At 36.0% G+C, this 27759-nt stretch overlaps 1 protein-coding gene across 1 annotated transcript in view; it reads right to left on the reverse strand.

Moving 5' to 3' along the window:
• LOC149577760 (uncharacterized) overlaps positions 1 to 26810 on the reverse strand; it is a 39964-nt gene extending 13154 nt beyond the window's left edge. Inside the window, exons 1-2 of the mRNA XM_089825600.1 lie at positions 25873 to 26810; positions 24427 to 24598 (exon numbers count right to left, since the gene is read on the reverse strand). Of these exons, the coding sequence (XP_089681726.1) occupies positions 24427 to 24598; positions 25873 to 26576 (876 nt within the window). The 5' untranslated portion in view covers positions 26577 to 26810. The remainder of the gene's footprint in view (positions 1 to 24426; positions 24599 to 25872) is intronic.
• Positions 26811 to 27759: the final 949 nt, after the last annotated feature.

Here is a 27759-nt window from a genome sequence, read left to right on the forward strand (position 1 = left end):
AAATATACAAATATGTATAACCAATGATAAAGATGACAAAGGCAATTGAAAAATATTTAACTAAAATAAAATATAAAATATTACATAACATACCCAACAAAACACTCAAAAGTCAATATAAAAATAACATCTATTATTTTATTAATATACACAATAATTGTGACCATATATTATATACAAATATAGCCTATATTTTTTCATATTTATTACCAACAACCACATTACTTCATAAACGACAAAAGACCAAATTGCCATTTCTACTCAATTTACAATCATATACATATATATAAAGGACAAATACCCAAATTTTTGGCCGCACTCTTGCAAGCCTTGTGTTTGTTACTTCAACTTCTTCAAATGACATTTGTAAGTTCCAGGTTTTCATCTGCTAATGACTTAAATGTTTGCCTTCCTTTTCTTTCTCATTGATTAACTAGATTTTCATTTGGAAATGAATTGAATGAATTTGGTTTTTTTCCTGTTCAATTTTGTTTATTCAATTGAAGAAAAATTAAAAGTTTTATCTGTTTAAATGTCCTGGTCAAGTTATGAAAATTTTGGAAGGTTTTAGTTTTGCTCTGTTACGTTATTCATCTTAGAAAGGGTTTACGCTGACAAAGAATCAAATTAGTTGATTTATCTGATGAATTTCCACATCTGCTTCCCGCATCCGCATCTGAATTGGCAACTAAGCTCCTATCCTTTTGATGGCATTAGCGGAAGACTAAGGACTAGATCATTAATTATATTGATTTTTCATGTATTACAAATGTATACACATATAAGTGACATTAACATGACTGTTATATATAAACCTGAATTCCATTATTGCAGATATTCCAAGACCACGATGTTTGAATCTGCTGTGTATTCCATTCCTTATTTAATCCCCACTTTCTCTTCTTTAAATGAACCTCCTTCCCTTTATATCTTTTGATTCGAGGGAGAGCAAAAGGTCACACCATTTTCTCTAAAAAATGGCCTTGGCAATAGATACTGCTGATGTGAGTTTTATTCAACTACAACATACAAAATCAAATATTTAGTATTCTCAGATGAAATAGCAAATCTCCAACTCTCTCTTGAATAAGGAAGCTCACATGTTAAACAAGGTATTTGGATTGTGTGATCAAATGAGACAACCTCAAGGTTCCTTCTCAATAGTCGATTTTCCTTAGTTTTTATCATGTGATATGCTAGTTATCACAAAGGAACTTATATTATTCATTCAATGGATATCAACTACTTCAACTTCTTCCAACAACAAAGGTATGAAGAGTTAGAGAACTATTCTACTCCTAGAATGCAAAAAATTGTGGATGTCTTTGTGACTCTAGTAGACTTAGTTTAGCCATCAACATCAACCAAGCTAATGCAATCTCCTAAGGTATAGTGAGATGTTCAAACTATTACCAATCCGTTAACACCACCATCGATGCATATCAATGTGCAAGCAATAATCGAAGTAAGGCTCATGAAACTTCCAGCTGACCACACAAGTAAAACTCACAATCAGCAAGCACCTGGTGGTATGGATTAGGCGAGTTCCATAAAGATTGATTCACAATCACTTCCATTCAACTAAACATTACTTCTAAAAAACATAAAAATAAATCCTAATGTAAGTGAGGAAAATGAAGAAACCATGCCAAATACTCCAAAATGATAAAAATAATTCACTGTGACGACCAATAATAAGTTAAAAAGTAAAAAAACAATTTGGCAGTATCATAGCAACAATTTCAAAAAGTCCCTATTTTACAAATGAGAAGGTGGGGTTTATATGGGAGCCCAAATTACAATGAACAACCAAGATTGATTTAAAATCAATGGCACAAATTAATCCATTACAAACCCTAATTAGGGCAACCTAAAATAGTTAATAGAAATGTAACAACTGAAAATTGGCCACTAAGAAAATTCAAAGGCTTGAAGACCAATAGGAAACAAGAAAACTGCCTAGTCATCCTACAACTCATCATTATGATCATTTCTCTCGCAATCTTTATCTTAATTTTACTTTTTTATCCTTTGGATTTCTTCATCATTCTTGGAATTTTTTGCCTTCGATGTCCTAATTTTGTAATGTTTGAAGTTCTTGGAATGCTTTCCCTTATATATCCTAACTTTGTAATATTTGAACCCTTCTTATTTCCACCTTCATTGTTTGGAATTATTGTTTGTCCTTTTCATCTTGGAACTTGATCCTTGAGGCAATCCCTCTAATACATTAACACATTCCTTGGCATATTAAATCTTCCTCAATCCATTTACTTATATGACTCGATCATCTTCAAGATCACTCCCTTAATGGGAAACTTGTCTTTTGAAGTCTTTCTTGCTCTTGAACTCAAACTTGTCCTTATGCCCTTGTCCATGCTCCTATGCTAACTTTGGTATTAGAATCATTCTCGAACATTCTTTGGTGCACTTGTTTGATCCTTATGGAAAACTGATGTGAATAGGGACAAGTTGATCTCCTCGTAAAATGGTCCTTATTCTTCAAGCATTTATTTAAGTGAAAGCTATCTTGCATAAGGACACGAGTGTCCATGAATTGAATCTTTGAACTTGTCCATGGACTCCTTTATATCCGGATTTGCCCCATGTTCCTACTTGATGAAGGTTTGGTCTTGGGATAATTCCTTCAGGTTGGTACTTGAACTTTCTTTTCTTTGCCCCAACTTCGAAGTGCACCATCTTGAAATAATGCCTTCTTTTGATCTTGATTTCTTTAGGCTAGTCTTCTTTAATTACCATCCTTGGCTTTGAGCTTGAACTTGTATTCCACCTTCCTTTATTCATTTTGCAACTATCCCTACCTTTGATTAGACAAGATTCCTAGTACAAAGCTCCAAGTCAGTATGGTCTTCAGGTACTTAAACAAAATAATAAATTTTAGATTTCTAAATCCATAAATTAATCTATGATGATACGGCTCACCTTGGGTTTACAGCAATCTTGCATCAAAAAATATTTTGTTCTTGTTTGCTATTTTATTTCAGTCTGTTGATTGATTCAACGATCCTTCTTTTGTTCAACTCAGCATTTGCAATGTTCAAAGCATGATCTAGACCTAGTCTTGCTCTTGTTCCTAGAATGTATCTTATTTGGATCTATGTTGCTCAAGTTGTGATTCATTCTCTCTTAGGTAGCGTGTTCTTGCCAGTTTTCATGACCGTAGGTGGATTTAGATCTTGTGTTGGAAACCTACAATCGTGGATCTTCAGTGGCACTTCCAGCTATGTTCTTGAATCATGTGAGGACCTAAATCTGGAATCAGAATCTTTCAAACAATTTACGTAACTTGTTCCTTATGATTTGGGTATAAGACCTATTTGATGTAATATGTTTCTTGTTCTTGGGGAATGTTATGGATCTTGAGGCCAACCTGTGTGTCATGATGGCTAAATATTGTAATGTCATGTATCTCTTGAGAGGTGGTTCTTTGATAGTTGATTAGAGTTCATTAGCAACTCATTAAAATTGGATCTAAGGTCTCTAACCGAAGATTGTAATCAAGCAGGCATATATGACCCTGACATGTAAGAAGGCATATTGTTGAGTATTTGTACATATGATTTTCCATGAATAAATGTTGATCTCGCTTTGTTCTCTATGCATACTTTGTGTTGCTCTTGCCGGACAATTGGACAAATCTCATTCATGTCCCTCCCATCAAGTGATTGCGTCAATTGGTATCAGAGCGAAGGTTGTGTTTCTTGTGAAACTGTGTTGTGCGTCCAAGGTTGCAAAGACCAAATTTAGTTTGGTTGTAGGATGGCAAGAGTTGGGATTTGACCTACAATTGTAGAGGGTCACAAGGATGGTTTGAGGAAGGAAAGATGCAGAGCAATTAATATGTTGAGACAAATCACAGCTAGACTTGAAGTAGTAGAAACTGCCCAAAGAAGAGGAAGACCTATTGAAGATGTGAGTGATGAGAATACTAAGGATGCAGTTGCAGGAAGTGCTGAACCTGTACTTGAACAAGGGGATTAAAAAAATTTGAAAGCCCTAACTAGAGTTAATACAAGACCACATTTTAATTTTCCTGATTATGATGGTAAGCTAGATTCGGATGAATTGCTTGATTAGATTATTGAGATGGAAAAGTATGAAAGTACAAATGCAGATAAGAAGGTGAAAATTGCTAGCACTAAGTTGAAAGGACATGCATCATTTTGGTGGGAGCATTCAAATCCTACGACAATGAAAATGACCAACACTTTGCCACAAAATAACAAAGTCAGACTTCCATTAAATTCTGATTTTCTGAAGACAAACATGAGAAGTCTGCAAATTAGCTATGGATTGGTCTTAACATCTCAGTTAGCTCACCAAACATTAAGCTCATGAATTTATATGTGAACTATGAATTAAAAAGTCTGACTCAATTATGCACCACAATCATACTTCACCATCAAAGCTAACATAAAATGTCTGAAGACATACCTGCAACTGCCCCATTTTGGATGAGTTTATTCCACAAACTCAGTGCTTTAGGCACAAAAGAACCTTCTAATTACTCACCAATTGCACACTTAATGATTGGTGAAGTTGGAAATTTATGAGGAATTTTCTAAAAGTTGTCCTTGCTGCTGATGTTTTCAGACTTATAACTGAACACTTAAAGAGTTTCAGACCACTGATGGCTTCGAAATAGTCCTAAAACACCCCCTAAAGGTCTTCCATAAATACAATTTAAGAGTTTAGAATCATTTGAAAACTTAGAAAGTTTAAAAGGAAAACTGATCTTACGAGGAGGGGGTGGAGGGGTTCGGACATAGTCTGAGAACACTTGTTTTCAGCCCTATCACTGCTTCAGATTCTCTAAAAAACATACATCTTGTCCTTGCAATCACTCATAACTTTGAAATTATCCGTGAAAAGTAACAAAACACACTGTCCTTTGTGCTTGAGCACATTTCGGGTGGGATCATGGACTTTTTGGTTTTAAAACTCTTCCATAATTACTCACAATATGCGCTCGGGTGCATTTTATTACGAAGTAATTGGTAAGATGCTTGTTATTAACATAGACCAAGAGGTCTATATATACAAAAGAATAAAGCGATGTTTCCTTAAGAAGCAATCGTAAAGAGTAGAAATATTCTATTCTAATTAAAAGAAGGCCAAAGAAAGCTAACAGAAAACTACAGCTAACTAAATATTAGAAGCATTCTATTATTTACAATAGATTACAAACAGATAACCATTAACTAAAAATAGATGATTATCTATTATCGTAATACCCTCCCTTAATGGTTAATCTATCCACAACACCAAGTTTTCCTCTGAATTTAACAAACTTATCAGGACCAAGAGTCTTGGTGAGAATGTCTACAATCTGATCTCTGGTAGGAACATACTGCAAGTCCATTGTCCCATCTTCAACCAGCTGTTGTATGTAGGGACAGTGACCGGCACTGTGGGTGATTGGTTCAAAAGATAAACTCTAGTGTTGACTCCTTTTTCCTAAAACTTCTTCGGAACATGTTTGTGTTTGAGCACTGATCGAGTCATCTCAATGATTGTTCTGTTCCGACGTTCAACTACACTATTTTGTTGTGGTGTGTGGGGTGTGGTTAACTGGTATTTGATGCCATAAGCATCCAAGAAGCTAGAGAATTCATTAGAACAAAATTTTCCCCCATTGCCTGATCTAAGAGTAATATTAGATTTCCCAGACTCTTTTTTAACTAAAGGTTTAAACTTCTGTAATACAAGAAATACATCTGATTTCTTTTTAAGAAAATACACTGATATTTTTCTACTCAAATCATCAACAAACAACAAAAAATACTTGGACCCAAGAACAGGAGGAGTGGCCATAAGGTTGCAAATATCGGCATGACCAAGCTGAAGTACCTGAGAAGCTCGCTATGAATCGCCACTGGTAAAACGTGTGCAATGTTGCTTCCCAGCTTAGCATGCATCACAAACTCCAAGTTGTTGAATTTGAATCTCTGGCAAACTGAGGACAAGCTCTTCCCGAGCAAGCTGAGAAAGATAATGTACATTTAAGTGCCCATATCACTGATGCCAAAGTGTGCTAATAGAAGACCGTCAAGCAGCCATAGCTAAGTCCCGAGAATCACCAAAATCAGTAAGTTAGAAAAGATCATGATCCTCAAGACCTACTGCAACAATTGACTAAGTATCCCTATCAGTGATGGTACACTGATCTGAACTAAAGGTGACATCCAAGTGTGGAGAATGTCGCAATAACTGACTGACTAAGAGTAGATTTAGTTCTATTCCTGGAACATAGTACACATCGAGGAAAATGAGATTCCTCCCAGCAGACTGAATTTGAATATTGTCTTTACTGACAATGGTGTACTCTTCTCCACCACCAAAAATAACAGAATCTGAGTAAGGCTGGTAGTCAGTGAACCAGTCTCTGTGATGGGTGAAATGACGAGAGGCACCTGAATCAATATACCGGGCAGATGACTTCACATGATCTGCAGGTCTTTTAGCCATGAAGGTGTAAAAGGCAGATTTTGTCTACTCGACGTGCTCTACACTATTCGCTTTGGGTTGAGAACCTAATTGCTTAGATTGGTCGGCTAAGCATTTTCGAGATTCAATCTTCATGTGACCAAACTTGTGGCAGTAGTTGCATTGAATGTTCTTTCAGGAGCCTTCGGAAGCTGGAGTAGAGGACTTCTACTGAAACTCGCCTTTATCCTTCTGAAAGGATTTAGTAGCGAAGGCTTGCTCTATGGAGGTGGAGCTAGAACTACTACCGAACTGTTGTTTCCACCGATTTTGCTAAAACAAAAGTGTGTAGAGATTCGTGAACTTCAAATCAACACCAAATGACGTAATGTTAAGAGTCTCGATAAAATGCTCGTAGGACTTTAGTAAACTCCGAAGAGTGATAACCACAATGTCCTCTTCCTCGATCTTGCGACCAAGGGCAAGCAACTAATCATGGATTTCCTAAATCCTATTTAGGTGAGCCTGGAGCAATGTTTGGTCATCCATGATAATAGAAAACAGAGTGTTCTTCAAGAAGAAAGCCCAACATTTGTCAAAAATCTAATGAAGATTTTTGAGATGTGCCCATATCTCGGCAGTTGTCTTTCCAGATGGAATCGGAGAGAGCTACGAATAATTTGAGAAGCATTACCATGTATCCTGATTAGTACCAAGCGCAGTCGGATGCTATGTAACACCCAGAACAATCTGATTGGCATTCTGATATTCAAAAATTGCTATTATCCGTTGCTTCCAAGTGCCATAATTCCAACCGTTGAATTTGGAATTGCTCTCGAGCAGAATATTAGTCAATGATGCCATAGCACATTTTTCAATGAAAAAGTGTGGAAATTTGTGAAGGCATGTTCTTCAAGGCAAAAAAATGGAAGACCCAAAAATTTTGAAAGGTGACCAAGAATAGAGCTCGAAAAACAAAAAAAGAATATGTTGTCAATTTTTGGATCTGCTGGCTCAAAAAGCGAGGCAAATTGAGGCACCCAAAAAAATCAAACGACAAGCCAATTGAGTTCTCGAAAAACCCACCATGAATTTGAAATCAGAAAAAAATTCAAGCTTAAAAATTAGGATTTTGAACAGAAAAGTCTTGAGCTGAAAAAAGCTTGAAATCAATGGAAGATTTACAACAAAAAAACACAATTTTTGGGTGTGAATTTGTTACTGAGGGTTTTAAGAAACCCTTAGTGTCGCTCCCAGCCCTAGATGTGTAGAAAAATGGACTAAAATGCCCAAAAAAAAGTCACTTTTTTTCAAAAAAGACCAGAAAAAAAACGTGAATATTGAATGTCAATATTCTCAAACCCTAGTTCGAAGCAAATATTTTAGAAAATAACTTAGAAAATAGGGTTTGATAATTTCATAAAAGAAATTATGATTTTTGGAAAAATTCAAAGTGGCTCTAATACCATATTACAAAGTAATTGTTAAAATACTTGCTTGTTATTAACGGAGACCGAGAGCTCTATATATACGAAAGAATAAAGCGATGTTTCCTTAGATAACGATCGTAAAGAATAGAAATATTCTATTTTAGCTAAAAGAAAGCTAACAGAAAACTACAGCTAACTAAATATTAGAATCATTCTAATATTTACAATAGATTACGAACAGATAACCATTAACTAATAATAGAAACTTATCTATTATCGTAATATATTTTGCAAGGGGTTATGAATTTTAGTTTTCAGAAGAGTTTGTTGACTCTATTGAAATGTGATTCGTGCTTCCCAAGCTTCCATAGTGGACTTCCTTGCGCACGTAACAATTTCGTCTAGAGTGAGGTAGATACGTGGTCTTTTGAGGTATATCAAGTTTGGCAACAACTCCAATGAAGTCTTGCTGTGGATTTTTATTTAGGAAGATTCCTTTATTGCAATAAATCAATGCTAGGCACAATTTTTCAAATGTCCCTAGAAACTATGCTTATTTTCAAACATTTTATCTTCCCTTGACCAAGATAAAGTTGAGCTTGGGATTGATTTGAGAGTGGATGGGACTTTGTGAAGTGTTTGTACCTTTCTTCCAAACATTTGTCCTTTAGTTGCATGTCACTTTGTTAACTTTCATAGATTATTGGGCCTTGATTTGTCAATTATCATGATATTCCATTTAATGTATAAAGAAATTTAATTTCCATAAAGAAATTTAATTTCCACAATCACTTGGAACTTTTAGGCCTCACAAATTTGGACTTTGAAGTCGTGGAGTTGCCATGTAGATTTTCAAACTTGTTTACTCTCGTGTCTTCTTGAGCTCTTTGGATCTATATTTAGCCAACATTTATTCTAAGCTTCTATCTCTCCAATCCAAAACCTTGATAAAATCATGGGAATTTCCGATTTGTGCAGTGAAATTTGATGCTCTCTTCTACCCTTAATGCCCCGATACCACATGGTGATGGATTAATGACCAATCAGAAGATAGTGGTCAATGTCTCCATTGCCTTTTGACTGATGGGTTACACATGAATATCGAAGAAACTATCATTCCTTTCTCGATCTCAACTAGTGAGTGCTTTTGTGATCCTCTTCATCACCTAAAATGCATTTTGTGTATGCATGTCAACTTTTCTTGCAATCTCAGTTTCCTTTTATGCATTTTGTTCAAAAGGTCTCTTTGGATGGCTATTTACCTTGATCCTTCAATTTGAATACTAACAAATTTGAATATTCCATGCTACTTTGACCGATGGCTTGTCCCTTTTCAAACTTAGTGAAATTTGCACCCTTGCCCTCTTGGGGAAGCTTCTCGAGGATAGAATGTGTTAGAGCTTGAACCTTGGAAAGGATGGGAAGCACTCATCAATTAAAACTCATTTCTTTGGTACTTGATAAATTCGACAATTAATATTCATAGGCACATACACATTGCCTCAATGCCCTTGCTGAATTTTAGATCAAGATTTCTGCTTGTTTCTCATTCCATTCACTTGGCAAGTAATTCAGAAGGTAGCTTTGCCATCTTAGCCCATTATGATCTGGGCGTATTTTTTTTCCATAGTAACCCTCTATAAGAGCTCCACCAGGTCACAACAATTGTAATGCACCCATGCTTTACAAATTATGAGTTTGAAGTTTTAAAACTTGTTGAATGTGGGTAAGACAGCTCACCTTTTGTGTTCCCTCAAATATCAAATGGAGGGCCTCTAGATTAAATAATCATTTTGATCCTCATCATGTTCCCAATACTTGAGGTTTTCTATGTACAATCCCAATAGCTGATGAAAAAAATCCAAATTACTGATCATCCAAGACCCTCTTTCATACTACCCTTCAAGATTGCTTTGAAATGTCAAAATAGGGGCTCAAAGGCTCAAACCCTAATTGGCTCAACTTTAGAGGATTCAAAATCAACACCTTGCTTCATAATCATGAGTAAAATTGATATCTTGAAAATATAGGGAACAAACTAACCATCTCTCAATTGGAACAAGGGGAACCTATGAAATTGCCACCAGAGCTCCTGATAAAACTAAAACCCAAAAGGACCAAGCTGGCAAAAGAAGTTAGGGATTCCATCCTATATGGGCAATGTGTGATTATGTCAAACACGACCCCATCCTTGTTAGAAAGGACAAAGTTGTCATTGCACCAAAAGATTGACCTGTTGATGCCCGATACAACCAATAGTCTTATAGAACCACAGGGGGCGATTAAGCCATGTCACGAATCCTGTGAGGGACGCTGGCCCACTGCCAACAATCCCCCTCCTAGCATCACTCATCGTGGCCGGCAAGATTCGAACTTGTGAACAAGCTCTAATGCCAATTGTTAGAAAGGGCAGGGTTGTCGTTACATCAAAAGATCGACCTGTTAATGCCCGATACAACCAATAGTCTTATAGAACCACAAAAGGCAGTTAAGCCATGTCGTGAATCGTGTGAGGGATGCTCGCCCACTGCCAACAATCCTCTCTATGCCATATTAGCCACCTATGTGCCTTCGTCTCTAGTGGAACTCAAATATCATACCAAAGAGAGAATATTTAGATCTTTTCCACTATTGTGTTCAAACAATATGTTTCAAAGTATTAAAATTCATAAGCAGGACAGTTGTAGGTGGTTCGCAAAGATTTGAAGAAAGAATGAATAGACAGAAAAAGAGCAGTTAGTTAATGTGGATATTGTGGATACTGCAACAAGTTTTCCAGAGGTTGAAACTAGGGGATCTCTTACTGCAATATCAAGTTTCTTCCAGCACATTATCTAAGGATGCATCTCCTAGATAGATGCCAGTTGCAAGCTCTGCAGATTATTACAAAGATGCAATGACATGTCTAATACGAATCATATAGGGCCTCCTGATATTGATTTAGAATCTAGAGCTTCTCCAGTTCCAGTGTTAGGAGTCCTAGTAGATCTAGAGTTGCATTATGCCAGCCAACAAGGACAACAGAAGGGATTATGGATGCAAGAGGAACATCAAACTGCAAACTAGTATCTTTTATTTGCCTTCAGTTCTGGATTTTCATCTTATTGCAAAGCTATTTTTATGGATTACTGAAAAGGATTTTATTGTGGACTTCCGGCAGATTGGGACTCATCATACAGCTGAAGACTTTGCAGTTAGAGGCAAGGAGCCAAAAGATGAAGTGCATACTAGTTAAAGGAACACATGCAGTCTCCCAGAAGAATCTCAATCAATCAATAAATTGGAAACTCACGCGGAGGAGGAAAGCACGATTCAAGACAAAACACCCGCGACAAATTAGATACAATCATATGTTTAATGCATAATGCGCAGAGAGAGCTGTTAGAAAGTAGGTCGAAAGACAGATGAGGAGTGAAAGTTGAAACCCTCAAATATGGAGTCGGATTTGAACTACGTCACCATCCATATAACTGAGAAAGGAATTTGAAGACAAAATGTTTTAAGCACTACCTGTGTCATACGAAAACATCCCCGTGCTTATATTGTTACCCCAAATAGAATACATATGGATGGTTTCGAAAATATTAGTTTTGATTTCTTAAAATATTTTCAACTTAAATTAGGAGTCATATTAAGGCTCATGTTGTACAAACAAGTATTCAGTTACTTGTTAGGAAGGGGTATGTTGTTTTGAGAAAGGACTCGCAACTCTTCGCATCTTATAAATATGTGATGTAAAAGCCAAACCAAGGGAGACATTGTTATTCATTTTCTTGTTAAGAAGAAAAAAAAGGTTCTCTGTATTAAGGCACACGTTTTAAAAATTTTCTTCAAGGCAGAGATAAAGTTTTGAACTAAGCAAAGAGGATTCAAATTTTTTGAGCACTACTTCAGACATTGTATGGATTGAACTGTGCTGAATAGAGCATCAGAAGGTTGAGTGTCTTCAATACAATCTATCCAACAATAAAATCAGTAAGGATTTTAATTGTTTTAGAGTTGGAATATATATATTTCGTCCTTTGTGATCTTAATTGTTTATTTTGTTTATAATTTACTGATTTGATAGGTACACTAAATTGTTTATTGCTATTCAGATATGACAAATACAAATAAGTGCAGGATATAGATTCTTTCCTATTATTTGTATCTATTATGTCCGCATAATGGTTAAAGCATAATAGACTAATCTGAATATGCTAAAATATAGCAATTTGTGGTGTCAAAATTAGTGAATTATCAGCAAATATCATATCATCAATGTCATAAAGTTGTATGTAAAAAATATATGTTTAACTCTATTACCCAACTAGAATTTGACACTGATCATAAAACTGCTCATAAATATTGAATCGAATGCTGGCATTTCTTTATCTTCTTTCTTTAAGGATCTTGATTTTATTTAATAACTCGTTTTAATTCTTTCTTTCAGCAACACACTAATCTTTAAAAAGTAATCAAAATTTGAAGATAAATAATCATTAATCACAATCCAGATAATTTCCTTGACACTTGCAAATTGAGGAGTTTGTTTTTTTATGATATAATCCGCTATAAATCATCTTGGATCCGAGTTTTGTCATCTAGGATTAGGGTAAACAGGCCTTGGTCCAGCGGAACCAAAAGCACAACGGATTAGATTCAATCCTGTCACGTTGGCCAAAATCAGTTAGATCCCTAGCATCGAGCAGGCAAGGCTCGTAGGTTTCTAACCAGCAATTTTGATAACCAACACTCTCAACACAATCTAACCCACTCTAACACCAATTGGTGTAGAAAAAAAACCTTGAGTCTTATCAGACTTGGAAGTTTTTGCAACTAAACTTTTAAATCAATTTGTACAACAAAACAAACAAACATTATTGCAATATGGTACAAATTCAACTTATATTGCATTTACTAATGGACCATTATAATGTAGCAATGAAATTTCATTCTTCTACAATCTCTTCTTTCATGAATGAACATTTCTTCAAATTAATCAGCAATTGTTCTTCTTTTAATCTCTGTAATACTTGTATGATATGTTCAAGGTGTTCTTCCTTAATCTTACTAAATATCAAAATATCATCAAAAGGTATACAATCACAAATTTACTCAGGAACTTCTTCAAAACTTCATTCATCAGTCTCATGAAAGCACTAAACGCATTAGTTAGACCAAAGGGCATAACCAACCATTCATACAAACCTTCATTAGTCTTAAAAGCAATTTTTCATTCATCTCCTTCTCTAATTCTAATCTGGTGATATCCACTTTTCAAATCAATCTCTATAAAATATTTTGCTCCACTCAAACTATCCATTATGTCATCCATCCTAGGCAAAGGAAATTTGTACTTTACTATTATCTTGTTTATAGCTCTAGAATCAATGCACATTCTCCATTTTCCATTCTTCTTAGGTGCTAACACAACAGGTACTACACAAGGACTCAAACTTTCTCTAATCAAACATTTCTCAAGCAATTCTTGTACTTGTTTGTTAAGCTCAAACTTTTCATCAAGGGATAACCTATGTGGTGCTTTATTAGGCAAACTAGCTCCAGGTATCAAATCCATACAATAACTTATACTTTTCATAGGAGGCAAACCATCAAGTAGGTTATTAGAAACGATGTCATGATATTCTATCAACAAAGGTTCAATCTCAGGTGCATGCTCTAACTCATCTTGTTTCTCAATCTTTCTAGGAATCGAAGCATAGCAAACATTATGTTCTTTTACTTTTCTTGCAAACTTATTACCCTCAACCAAGCATACTCTGGCTGAAGTACAATGACTTCCATCGGACTTTTCTACCAAAGGCAACAATATTTGTTTCTTTCGATTCACGCAAACAGTATATTGATTCAATCTACCATCATGCAAAGCTTGCCTATCATATTGCCAAGGTCCTATCCCAAAGAATATGACAACAATCCATAGGCATAATATCACACAAAACTTCATCACGATAGTTCCCAATTTTGAATCTGACAAGGCATTGTTCACTTACAAGTAGTTTGTGCTCCTTCTGGATCCAAGCAACATGGTAAGGCTTAGGATGTCTCAAGCTTTGTAATTGCAATTTGTTAACCAGCTCTTCAGATGCCAAATTATCCAAACTTCCACTATCAATGATTACTTTGCAACATTTTTCAACAATCTTACATCTGGTCTTGAACAAACTCTTCCTCAAAATAGGTTCTTCATCAGCTTCCTTACTCCACAAGATTCTTCTTAACATCAAATTCTCATCATTCTCAGGTTCATTAGGTGTTTCATCAATTTTTTCACAAGCCAAAGTATTTCTGCTATTACCTCCAGTCTTCTTTCCAGAGTTAGTACATTCAAAAGCTCTATGTCCTTCTCCACATTTATAACAAGTACCTATAAACCAAGATCTCTCTTCCCTCTTTCCACCATTATTGTTCCTAGAGTAACCAGTATAGCTACCTCTAGAGTAATTACCTCTTTTACCAACAGCTTCATTTTTTCATCCTTTATCTTGTACTGCATTGTCAAATCTGCTATTTTCTCCATAGGTTCTATCTCTGCTTCTTTGAAATCTGCCACCTCTTCCTCTCTGTCTTTGATTGTTCTTTAGCTTTCAAAGCAAATTGATATGCTTCTTCCACACTATCCATCTTAACATAGTTGATCTCATCTTAAATTGATGTTCTTGGGCCATTTGTGTATCTAGCCACTTTCTCAACTTCATCATCTACATGTCCAAATCTGATATCCAACTTGTAAAATTCCTCGATATATTCTTTCACACACATATCCTTTTGTCTCAAATTTTGCATCATTCTCAACGCACTAACCTAGTAGCCTACTGGAAAAAACTTCATCTTTTCTAACATCTTTTTCCATGTCTTGACCTTTTCTTTTCCTCTCTTTTGTCTCTTAGTTTGTAAATGATCCCACCAAACAGATGCATGACCCTTCAACTTCGTAACTACTATCTTAACCTTCTTGATATCAAGAGTACCTTCATACTCAGAGTATTTATCCATCTCAGAGATCCAATCCAACACTGCACTTGTCTCAAGTCTTCCATCATAGAAAGCAACTTCATCAGCGGGTCTAGAGTTAGCCCTAGACAAAACTCTCAAAAGTCTTTCCTCATCTTGCTCAATTTCAAGTTCAGGATTTGGATTAGGTGTTGCCTCTTTCTCATCCCTAACATCTTCAAGATGTACACCTCTTCTCTAGGTTGTTTCTACAACTTCAAGCCTAGTTGCAATCTGCCTCAACATATCCAATGTAGCATTATCAGCATTTCCTCTATGCAAACCGTCTTGATAATAGTTCTTGCAAGATCTTAACCTTCTACAAGTTATAGGTCAGATTTCCGATTTGCCACCCTACAACCAATCCAATAAGGTTCTCCACGATCCAATCCACAAGAAAGAACTCCGCTTTGATACCAAACGAAAACAGCCTTGCCTAAAGTTACACACGGAAGCAATATATATATATATATATATATATATAGAAGTGAAAAGAAGATTTACATGAGGCTAGGCAACTGGCAACCACACTGGTGTAATAATTAAAAGAAATTTGCCAACATGCCCGACTGTGAGGCCTTCTGGGTTTGGACCATATACAAAGAAAATTACGAATTTGGAGTCCAAGCTCACCATTTATCTTCCCCTTCAATATTTCATGTTACTCACCTCCTCTTCTATATCTAACCAAGACTCCTATATAGCCAGCTAAGTCACAAGTCAGCTAGTCAAGCATTTATTTACATTATAGGTCCAACTTAGGAAGAGTAAACCAAAACCATCATCAAATGAAACATAAAGCAATGCACACTCGGAGGTGGATCCACACGTATTTGAGGAGTTGGCTCCTAACTTTGCAACACACCACATTAACATAAGAAACTGCACCAAAAGAAACAACACACCTCGCTGGGAGAGAAACGCAGGAAACAAGGACCGCAAAGAATGGTTCACAACTCAAGAAATACAAATGTTCAAGGCTTGCACACTTAGGAGGAGGATCAAGGATAGGTCCTCATCATCATGCTAACTGCGCATAACACAAAACCAACAACAGCAATGGCTACCTTGTGAACGATAAACTGGTACAAAAAACAAGAGATATTTTTGGTTGATGCAAGATTGCTCCAAGACCCAAGATGCTCCTGCATCAACTCCACTATAGTTTTGCCTTGAGCTCTCTATCTTCTCAAGCAATTGAACCTCTTCCACTATCTCTTCTTTTCCTTTGCCAATGTCATTTCTTTATATATCTCTTTGTGTTTACTCACATATATACAAACACACACACAAACATATTATTATACACCTATACATAAATAGATACATACACGCACACACATATATTCCATAATACGGGGGATATTGGATATTAGTATATTCATCACCTAATCTTTAACAAAGGTTGTGTTGGGAAAGGTGGAGTAAATCTTTAGAAGGTAGGTTAATCCCGAGATGGGATATGAATGGGGTCTTAGCCTTGAAGGAGTGTACATGTAGATGGGTGTCCAAGCATCCTATGACAAGTAAATCCCCATCCTCCTTAGAGTTGATGTTTAGGAACGAAGTGAGGAATTAAGGCTTAAGTATGTTATCTGTCAAATATATTATGAATCCTTAATTAAAACTTAGTTTAATCTTATTTAACTGCATAGTGATGTATATTCATCATTGGGAATTGGTAGCTTCCTAGTAGGGAACATTACAGAGACTAAGTTTAATTGCAATCTTCAAGCACAATAATAACCCTAGTTGGGCATTTTAGGGTAAATCGAGTAAAGTCCTAGTTGTGTACATTACAGTAAGTTTGTATACCTGAACTGTGCATATTTGCATTTATGGTTGAACTAAAAGTTGATTTTTGTTTAAAGAAGACATCTGAACTGATGTTTGCCACTGTGTTGATGCATTTATTTTCTAAGTTGATTTGAATTGCCATCTCCAAGCACAATAATAACCCTAGTTGGGCATTTTAGGGTATATCAAGTAATGTCCTAGTTGTGTACATGACAGTAAGTTTGAAGACCTGAACTGTGCATATTTGTATATATGGTTGAACTAAAAGTTGATTTTTATTTAAAGACATCTGAACTAATGTTAGCCACTGTGTTTATGCATTTATTTTCTAAGAAATATTTCTGAGTTATAAGCTACCATTCGGTAAAGAAGATTGTGAAATCCATTCACTGTTCAGTTCTGCAAGTACTTGTGAGCTAGTATATTTTAAATTCCTCTCTTCAAACCATAAATCATGGATTTAAAAAGCAACAATGGAATCACATCACATTTGTTATAAAAACCATTTAGAATGCTCTCTTCTTTCTCTGTTGAATTATACACAATTTTAAAATGTCAAACATGAAGAAAGGTGGAATCTAATGATCAGTTCAATTGTAGCTGGATTTCTGCTTTTCCTTGAATCAAAAGCATATTGATTGATGTGTAAACAAAAAAACAGCCTCTCCACATTGCAAAGAGATTGGATAGATTCTTCAATTCTTCCACTTGATTATTTGGATCAGACTAAGAAGCGTACAATAATCTTGTGCTTAGGTTCTAATCGTTTTCCCATTCAACTGCAAATTTTGAAGACTCCTCTAGTCGCAGGTGCCCTTTCAATTTTAAGAACATGTAGTTCTATGATCCAAACTTCTTGAATATGATGAAATCTGGTTTGTAAGGATTCCCCAAGGTTGAAGGGTCAAAAATGTACTCCTTTCCAAAAAACCAAAAAAACATTGAACCCTAAAAACAATCCTAAAAGAATGGACTATAAATTATTGCATAAACATCTTCAAGTAGAAAGAAAGAACTCAAAGAGTAAATGTTGTCCTGAATGAAAGAGCCACTGCCATAGGAATGGGCCAACAATTATACATCAAAAGAAAACAACTATTTGTTAAAATGTACACATAAGGAGATACATTGGCACTAGAGATAAAGAGAGATCTAGCTTAAAAAGGGCAAAAAGAAGCACCAAGCTGTTTCACAGTTCAAACAATGCAAGTCTACCTTAAAAAGGCAATAAAAACACGAGGCTTTTTCACATTTCAAACAAGATAGGTCTAGCTTATAAGGGGTAAGAGAACACCAGGCTTTTTCATAATTCAACTTTGCAAATCTCCTCTAAAATGACTGCTCAAAAATCTTTACAAAGACCCTGCAATCATCAAGGCTTAGGCAGTTACCTTCATGAATCTCCTTCACAACGAGGACAATTCTAATCTAACTATTTGGTCACACTTTCTCCAGACCATTCCAAACAGAGTCAGAATGGATTAGAACTCGATGACAATAGCTCCTTTCACAAACAAGGAAATCAAGTTGATGCTATCACAAATGCACTTAAACAAGGCACCAAGTCCACATGGATTTTCAGCTAGATTTTTTCAAAAATGCTGCAATATTGTGGGCAAATAGGTGATAAAGTTTTGCAATGAAGCTGGGAAAGCTAAGAGGATTTTCAAACCCCTCAACTGCGTTTCCATCACTGTCATTCCTAAATCTTCCTACCCTTCTTTGAAGGACTACATGCCAATTTCTCTGCAATTTGCAAAAGCATTCTATGTCAAAGGCGAACAAACAAAAGATCCTACATCCCTCCCATTCCACAACAGCAAAGTGACTTTGTCCCAGATAGAACAAATATTGAAGGAATCATCATAAGTATGAGATCATTCATTTTGTCTCCCAATCAAATTCAAAAAGCATGATTGTGAAGTTGGATACTAGTACTGCCTATAAGAAAGGTAAATGAAGCATTAAAGTGCTTAAAACTTATTCTAAAATGGCAAGAGTGGATTTTGTGAGTCATATCTTCACGACAACTTTACATTCTTCTGAATGGGGAATCTATTAGTTTTCTTCCAAGCTCCCTGAGGACTTTGCCATCAAGATCCTCCTTCCCCATATCCACATATTTTAATGGCAAATGTCCTTGGTCCTTTCATTTCACAAGCCCATAACAATAGGCAACATAGAGGGATTGTTCACATAGAGAGTGACGACACTTCTACACAATTGATGACACAAGTTTGTTCAAAGTAGCAAGAGTAAGGAAAGCTTTAAACAGGCAAGAAATTTGTTCTACCTATGTTACCGCCTCAAGTCAGCAAATATAGAAGAAAATTCAAAGGCACTTTTTCTTCAACATGCCCCTATGTCAACAAAACAAAACATTGAGACATTTGAATTTGAGATCTGGGGAAATGGTGAGCATGTAACTTGGGGTTCCATTGTTCTTAAGAAGCCCAGAAATCCTGAGTGTGGCAAAATTGTTTGATGCCTTCAATTCCAAATTCTCCTCGTGGAGTAGCAAATGACTGGCAGTTACAATAAAAATCGATAGGATAAAGTCTGTTAATGTTGTCCTATCAATTCACAATATGTTATTACTTCATGCTCTATCAAATACTCTGAAATTAACAAACAGATCAATAAAACGCTTCTCTAGCATGGCACAAATGATAGAATAAGCATCCCTCTAGTAGCACAGGAGAGAATGTATTTACCTACTGGCTCAAGGTGAGCTCACATAGGGCAATTGATGGTTCAAAATCATGCCTTGGTTGCCAACTGTTTGAAGATTCTTTGCCAGTCAAATCTTGAGATGGAGCATATTTTTGTGCAAAAAATATTTAGATTATATGAAACTAGAAAAAAATCTTTACCACACCAAATCTCAACCAACAAACTCTCACATTTCAAACTACATGATGAAATGCAGATTTACTATCAAAAATCACCTTTCATGGGAAGTCAAAAGTGACAGGACAACAAAGTCATGACGGGTTCCTGGAATAAGCATAAGCCTGTTCAGAGTAGTAAGGATCTTAGGGACATCAGATCTCTACTCGGTAACACATGGGTACCATATGTCAAAGAGTATGTTGAATTGCATACAGCAGATAACCTAAATTTTTACAAGTGGAGAGACTTAACCACTCTTCTAACACCCAAGGACCCAATTATTGCTCTCAAAGAAATCTTCTCCTTGATGAAGATCTTCATAAGCCAAGGAACAACAAATTAAGGTGTATGCTTAAAATCAGGTGTGTATACCACAAAATTAAGGTACCCATCTTTAGAGCCTCTCATAGAAAAGGACTCACTTCCAATCAATGCTAGCACAAGGACTACGTACAGAAAGCAAAAGATTTTGGATGGACAGCTATTCAAAACAAAGCACTAACTCTAATACTTTGTCCACAACTGGTAAACAGATGCAACATATGCTCAATGATAATTGAGGAGACTCCTGGGTACTATTTAGCAGCCTTCGAAAAAGAGTTCATAAAATTGGAAAAATAACAACATTTTGCATGAAGTGGGAATGACTGTGATGGAAAGTGATAGATGATGGGTTAGTGGGTATGATGGCGGGGAGTGAAATTTGCTTGTCGGATGATCTTGTTAACTTATGGCTGACTTTTCACAAGCCTCAGAAGCATTAAAATGCAATTCTTATTCTTAGGGAAATGATAACCAGCTTTGAGATTTCTGACTTAAATGGAAGTCGAGAATCTCAATGGTACATCTTGATTTGTTTTTGCCCCTACAAGTTATCTCCGTCACAAATTTAATTGAATTTTGTCAACATGAGTTGAGCAATTGATGTGTGGGTAGGGATCCTTTGACTGAGGGCCTCTCAGAACAGCTTTACACAACAGAGTTCTATCATTGCACTGCTCACGACAAGCTCAACTTCCAGTCATATTAATTCACAGAAAGAAACTACTGATGAGGACAAAATGGGCCACACTCTCTCACTCTTCCAGAGTGGGCATAAGAACTTTGCAACTGTGTATGGGAATCCATCAATGTACTATGGGCAGCAGACTTCAGTCGGATGTTGTAGTTGATATGCACAGAATGGCTTTGGTAAGAAGGCCTTATAAACTTGTAAGCAAATGCAATCAGAAAGCATGAATCCGAACTCCACAAACTTTGTAAGTGTCCTTTCAATCTGTGCCAAAATGAAAATTTTAGAAAAGGGCATTCCCCAAATGTTATTAATGTGAAATGTTTCACAATATGCCTCAAAAAAATGCAGACTCATGGATTACAACAATTACAGGATACAAACAGAATGGGTTTTAACTAGTCTTTGCCAACTTTCTCCCAGCCTGTGTCCAACAAGGAGCTTTAGATCATTGTCTGAACATCCATCAAAGCATTATGAAAAGGGGACTATTATCAGATCTTGTAGTTGCAAATGCCTTGGTTAATATGTATCAAAATGGTGAGACAACAGACAAGGCACATGAAATGCGTGATACAATCCCTATAGAATTATGGTCACAAGGAATCACATGTTCTTAATGGCAGGTCCTTTTTTCAGATGTAGATTTTTCTAACTTGTAACTGTGAGTTTTTAGAGCGGTATGTTGGCTAAATCTTCATGGACATTTTGCTTGGTTTTTATTGTTATGGTAAATCAATGTTGTTGTAGTTGTATTAAACAAAGGAGATGAAAGCTCCTTATTTAGATTTACAAAGAGGATGCTTCTAAAAGAAACAATTTTGTGTACTAAAGACAAAAATAGAAACTACCTAATAAACTAAAGACTAACTAAGATGACCATTAAAGAAACATTATAATATTCTAATACCCTCCTTTTTTGGTCATTGTCTAACTGCTGTCTTTTGGTCACAATTTCTTCAAAACATTTCACTGCTGTTGAGACCCTCCCTAGATCTACAAAATATAAATGACCAAGAAGCCAAATTCATCCATAAAAGAATAGAGAAGGGCATCCCCTTCTTCCAGAATACTTTGCAACAAGAGACAATTGTTTGCCACTAACTCTACCACTAACCCTCCCAGAATCAGCAAAACATCTAACCAGAAATCATCACAAAACTCCAACTTGATGTTGGATAACGAAACTCCTCTACCCTAGACACAAAGAGAAACACTGAGAACAGCTAGCATGATTTTGGGGAAACGTAGCAAAACCGTCCAAACTTTGCAAATAAGCATGATGCCCCAAAACAGACTGCAAAAAGACACGATTTTTAAGGAGAAAAATCAGGAAAACCGAACACAACTTTTGAGGTGAAAAATCAATCAAAAGCGAACAATACAAAGCTTCATTTTTTTGGGAAAATAGTAAAACCTACTAGATATTTTTTGAGCAATAAATTATAAACCCACAAAGGAATTCTGCGCAACTTTACGAATTACAGGATCAGAAATTTTTCAAGGAAAAAATTATAGAAACCCATAAGAAATTCTTTAAGGGAAAAATTCATGAAAACCCATCAGAGTTTTTAAGGGCGTCAAAACACAAGATTTCGCATGGTAAACCAAAACATGCAAGCAATATGCAAGCACATGCAAATACGTGCAAACCTCAAAAATCAGAGACTTTTGCTGCAACCAAGAAATCATGAGATCAAAACCGTTAACCAAGCTTGTGATTTCCAACAAACATCCTCGAAGACGAACCACAACAGTCCCATGAAATACCTCTAACAAGTTTTATTTCTAGAAATCGAAAAGCAAATTTCTGGAAAAAATTCCAGTTCAAAAGAGGCTCAATTTTTTCTTGAAAAATTTGCCAAATTTTATGAAATCCCATCGACATACTCCGATGCCATGTTATGGCAAATCAATGTTGTTGTTGTTGTATTTAACAAAGGAGATGAAAGCTCCTTATATAGATTTACAAAGACAATGTTTCTAAAAGAAACGATCGTGAACTAAAGACGAAAATAGAAACTACCTAATAAATTAAAGACTAAGAAGACCATTAAAGAAACATTATAATATTCTAGTATTTATACGCTCTTTTGTCCAAGGTTTGCAGCTATATGTTGTTCTTTTGTTTCGGATGCCATTCATAATGATGGAAGCAGACCCTACTCTGTATTCACCAATCAAATTTAAAACAATTAGAATTATTAGATTTGAAATGATATGCTAAGTAAATTTAAAAATTATAAAAATCTGAATATGCTCTAATACTGAAATTCAAATCAATTAATATAATCAAAACCTAACCAAAGACTTGTCAACAAGCAAATTATGTATTAATAAAGTTTTATATAATGATAAAAGTCATAAATAAAGCTATTGTCAGTGAAATTAAAAACAGAGTTCCATAAAGTTACCTGACTGAGAACATGGGACATGGAACAGATTTCAAGGATGAATGGATCAAGGGCATAAATTTGGGCACATCGAGGAATGATGGAGGGGATGGCAGCGGTGCAGCAGTGGGTGGGAAGGGGCACAGATTGAGGTGAATTAAATCTTCAAGGAAAAATCTGCAATACAACATCTCTACAAATGCCCCATGAAAGGCAAACTAGTTTTCACAAAGTTAAAGGTTGCAATCAGTATAGAGTGTGCCATATAGGAGGCAACCAAGCAGGGTCCTCGATGGAGGTGGTTCTGGAGGGGAACATTTCCCCAAAGTTTCCAAAGCTCAGAAACATCACTGTATAGGGGACACGTCCCTGTCAAAAACTGCTTATAAATATTAGTATGTGTTACTAGCTTTAGCAATTATTAGAAATTTAACTTAAAACAAAACAATACCAGATATATAAAAGAAAAACCAAAAAACATTCAAAGCCGCCACTGCTACTGACACTAGGATTCCTGAGCCCACTCCAATTACCACTGGACAAGCCATAAGCCTATGGAACATCAGGTGATTGGACAGACAGTAATCCAGATAACCTCCTGGCAAAGCACATAGTCCCCAGTCTAAATCCCATTTCACCACATACCAGAAAGAATTCAAATATCTGCTATCATTGTCAACACCCCAGCTTATAAATGCCAACTCACTCACAAGGAGCAACACTAATTGCTGTTTCCGCCACCACAAAAGGCACACAGACAATGGACAGATTTAAACTAATTTTTCCTTAAAATATTTATAGAGCAATTATTAATGACTTTTTTGTATGATTTCTAGAGTTTCCTAATTTTTTAAAGATTCTCTGGATTTTAAATATTTTGTTGGCAAGCCTGGTGACTTAGGGCACAACCATATAGTTCTATTTACCATGGTGATTAGGTATTATGATGCCATGCACAAAGATCCATCTAGATGTACCTGTGAGTCACACTATATGATTGTTAAAAGTTACTCTTCCAGACAAAAGCTTGGACATATGAAATATAGAAAGTTTGAATTGTCAACTTTTGCTTGTCTGTTTTCGTTTATGTTGCAATCTAGCATGAAATGTGAATTTTTGTGTATCCTCTAAAACTACAGGACCAAGTAATAGAGGATGCAATCCAGTGAATATATTAGCTTGATTATTTCTAACAGCTGCACAGAACACAATCATCTCTAGAATGGATAGTAAATTTACCAAGCAATTAAATTCAATCTTTGCAATTCACATTTGATTTGTTTCATATTGATAAAAAATATACAGTATACCTATACATGAGAACTATAGTTAAACCTGTTTGGATTTCTATACATACAAAAGTCATTGATTCTCTGTACACTGAATAGATTTGAAGATTACTATTTATATGTAAGAACAAATCCATAGTGCTTTGTAATAAAGGTAGAACAATTCTAACCTTGAACGAAATTAGAGCTATGCCACGAAACTTCCCACTGTCTGGAAATGTCATACAATCCAGTTCTGTGATGGTACCGCACCCTTCAAAGAAACTCTGAATATCATCTTCATTTGAATAGTAAGGAATTCCTCCCACATAAACTTTTAGTGCATCATACTCACCCTCCTGACTGCCATGAAAAGGAATCAACAGTAAGCTAAACTTCTTAACCTTAATAGTCGCTAAATTCATACTTGCAAACCATTCAGCAAGCTTAAGAATTAGGATTAATTAACCAATCGCCAATACTTTGTTAAAGAGTTTAGTAAATGCTGAATCAGACCACATAGTCTAAGAATGACTAGAAAATAAGGTGAAGTTCAAACTTCATTAAGACCAAAACTTGCCAAAAGGCTGCATCTGTTATTCTTCCCAAATAGCTAGCCAAAACTCCAGAGTTATTCGGCACAGGTCATATAACTGCTATGAGAATCCTTAGAGCGAATGGGTATAATCCATGATCTCAAATTGCCACTGGAACCATATCATCCACAAATAAGATTTCTTCACCAGGAGGTAAATCCTGACAACAGTACAATCGCCTTATGCAGGGACCGGGCATGTAGCCAAGATCAGGTGAAAGTTTATGTCTGTCTAGGCTTTATACTCAGTGAGGTCAGGGTTTAAAATTGGCTGAGACACCCCTAATAGCCTATTTGCCAGCGGTTCAAGCCATCTGACCAAGAAAAAAGACCATCACTCAACCATAATATATATAAGAAATTACCAGGCGGTGAAATACTCCCCAAATAGAAAACTCACATTTGGGGAGCGAAAAAAAATATCTCTAAATAGGTTAAGCGATTATCATGAAAACCTATACCATTTGAATTGTGGTGCAACTAATTCTTCACCAGCTCTGTTTTGAATTTAACCTAAAACAAATATGACAGCTTCTGAAAATTTAGTTTGATTTGTTGATGTGCCATGTAAGTAAGAGTGTGACCCCTGTTCAAATCCCCCACCACATTAAGTTCCATGCATAATTCCAGTGCGTATGTGGCCAGCTGGTTGTATAAACGGTATGGAATTCATTGGAACGTGTCCCGGAATCACAAACCTTGACGATGTGCTCCGAGCTTATATGTGGAAGGTTTTGGTATACCAACATCGTAATCATTGCAAGTGTCCTTGCTTTATAACTCTAACCAAATTGGTTCAAGATTATCCCACGCAAGTTAATAGTTTTCCACAACCTCCCCCATGATTTACCTGACAAAGGGAGGTAAAGAAACAAGCAATATATATATCGAAACAGACGAAGACGAGAACATAGAAACCTTAACCAATTAGCTTGTCAATGTTACTGAATCTAAACAACATTAATTTATATTCAACCTAGATATTACCCCTTCCAAGAATTTAAGATATTTCATCTGGCGAAATAGCGTATAAGTTCATTACCTCTCGGTTACAGTAGCTTCCTCTGCGTTGATAATGATATCATCTGGTGGTTCTTCTACTATTGAAGCTAGCTTGTCAGCGGTACCTGGCTCACTTTGTATGTCCTGATTATGCTTATGCTTCCTCTTCTTCTTCTTACTGCTTTTTGTCTCTTCAATATGCCCATTTTCTGCGTGACCGCCGTCAATTATCCTCTGGATTTCTCCATTCTCATCTGATTCGCAATTTTGCTCGAGCTGGGCATCCTTGTCTTCCCCTCTCTTTCTCTTCTTCTTTTTATTACTTCTGTTTTCGTCACTGCCAACGCTATGGAGGCTAGTGTCCTTATTTTCCAAATGTAGGATCTTATTTCCCCTATGTTTCTCCTTTCTCTTTTGGGTGTCCTTATCTTCCATGACATTACTAGTCTCTTCTATTGAAGTGCCCTTATTTTTTCCCTTCTTTTTCTTCTTCCCATTACCATCATCGTCTTGAGATGGCTGAACCTTGCTAGCTTGGGCTCCTCGGTTCTCTTCTTCGGGCAATAGCTCTTTCCTGTGTCTTCGCTTTTCCCTCTTGGACGGTCCTTTCCGTGAAGACTTCTTGAGCTCCTCCAGATATGCAAGGTTGGAATTTGGATCTTCACTCTGTCTGCTCTTTGATAAAGCTGCTTCCCCCAAAGCTCCTCTAAGTTTTTGTTTGAGCTTTTTGTTAGATAACACCATATTTTTACTCTCTCGCAGCTCCCCACGAAAAACAGTCCAATCTTGTTTGAAATAAAAGTAAGGAAATGGAAACAAACTTACTACGATCACTGCACTCAAAGCAACCCTAACCTTCCGACATTTGGAAGATTTCCCAGGATATTTTCCCAAAACAAAACTGAAGAACAACAGTATAGGTAATGTAATGATCAAAACTGGATATTCAATTACATTTTTCTTACGTTTACTTTGTATTGGTTTGTATGATTATTTGTACCTCCGTGCAGTACATGTCCCCTTGCGGGTAGTTTTTTTTTGGGGGGCCAATTTTTCTCATATAAGTATGAGTTACAGTTTGTAAATTTGTTTGTATTTTAAAATTTATTTACTTATTTGCTGGTTCTAGGGGCAAAGAATAAGGTGAAAATTCAAATATTTATATTTTAATTGGCAAAAAAAATTGAAAAACTAGTACTCTACACTAAGAAAGTGTCCTTCTCCAAACCCTTCTATTCAAGGGACTCCACTAAATTCGGAATGCTTGGATACTGGCTTGGAGCTCCCTATCCACAAAGTGCAAGAGAGTGTGTTTCAAGTACAATAGCTCTTAGTTGAGTTTTAGGAATACTCTTCTTGCTAGTAAACCATGCAATGGGAGGTTCCAAAGAAGAGATGCAAGAGTGCAAATGTCCACAAGGAGTTACTCAATGATGCAATGCAATATGGAAGCTAAGCTAGAAATGAGAATCAAAGTGCAGTTATTCTAAGCAATATGCAATTGTTACAAATTCAACTAATTACTATGTGAGTTAAGCTATTGTAAAGAAACTACATTAACATGCAACTATGCTAGAATGTTATATGCTAAAAATGCCATGGATGAGAGAATGTAGACAAGAAATAGTAGTTCTCCACAAAGAGCTCTCAAGAATTTGAATAGTAAACCTGCAGCATAACAATACTCAAGAGTGTGGATCCTTTGAGGGGGAAAGCTTTCTCCTTTTTAAAGTTGTACTGACGATAGAGATCAAGATGAAGATGGTGGGTGATTAATGGTAGAATTCAAAAAGAGAAGTGATCCATGTGCACACACAAGTCAACCAATAGAATATAAGTTGACTTCCCACATAAGACAAAAGTCTCAAACGCCTTTTTCTTTTAATTATAAAATAGAAAAAGGACTTTATGTGTGCACTTTAAGTGG

The sequence above is a fragment of the Cupressus sempervirens genome, chromosome 1, assembly GCF_028749045.1.
Source record: "Cupressus sempervirens isolate cs-2001-9-10 chromosome 1, ASM2874904v1, whole genome shotgun sequence".
NCBI lineage: Eukaryota > Viridiplantae > Streptophyta > Pinopsida > Cupressales > Cupressaceae > Cupressus > Cupressus sempervirens.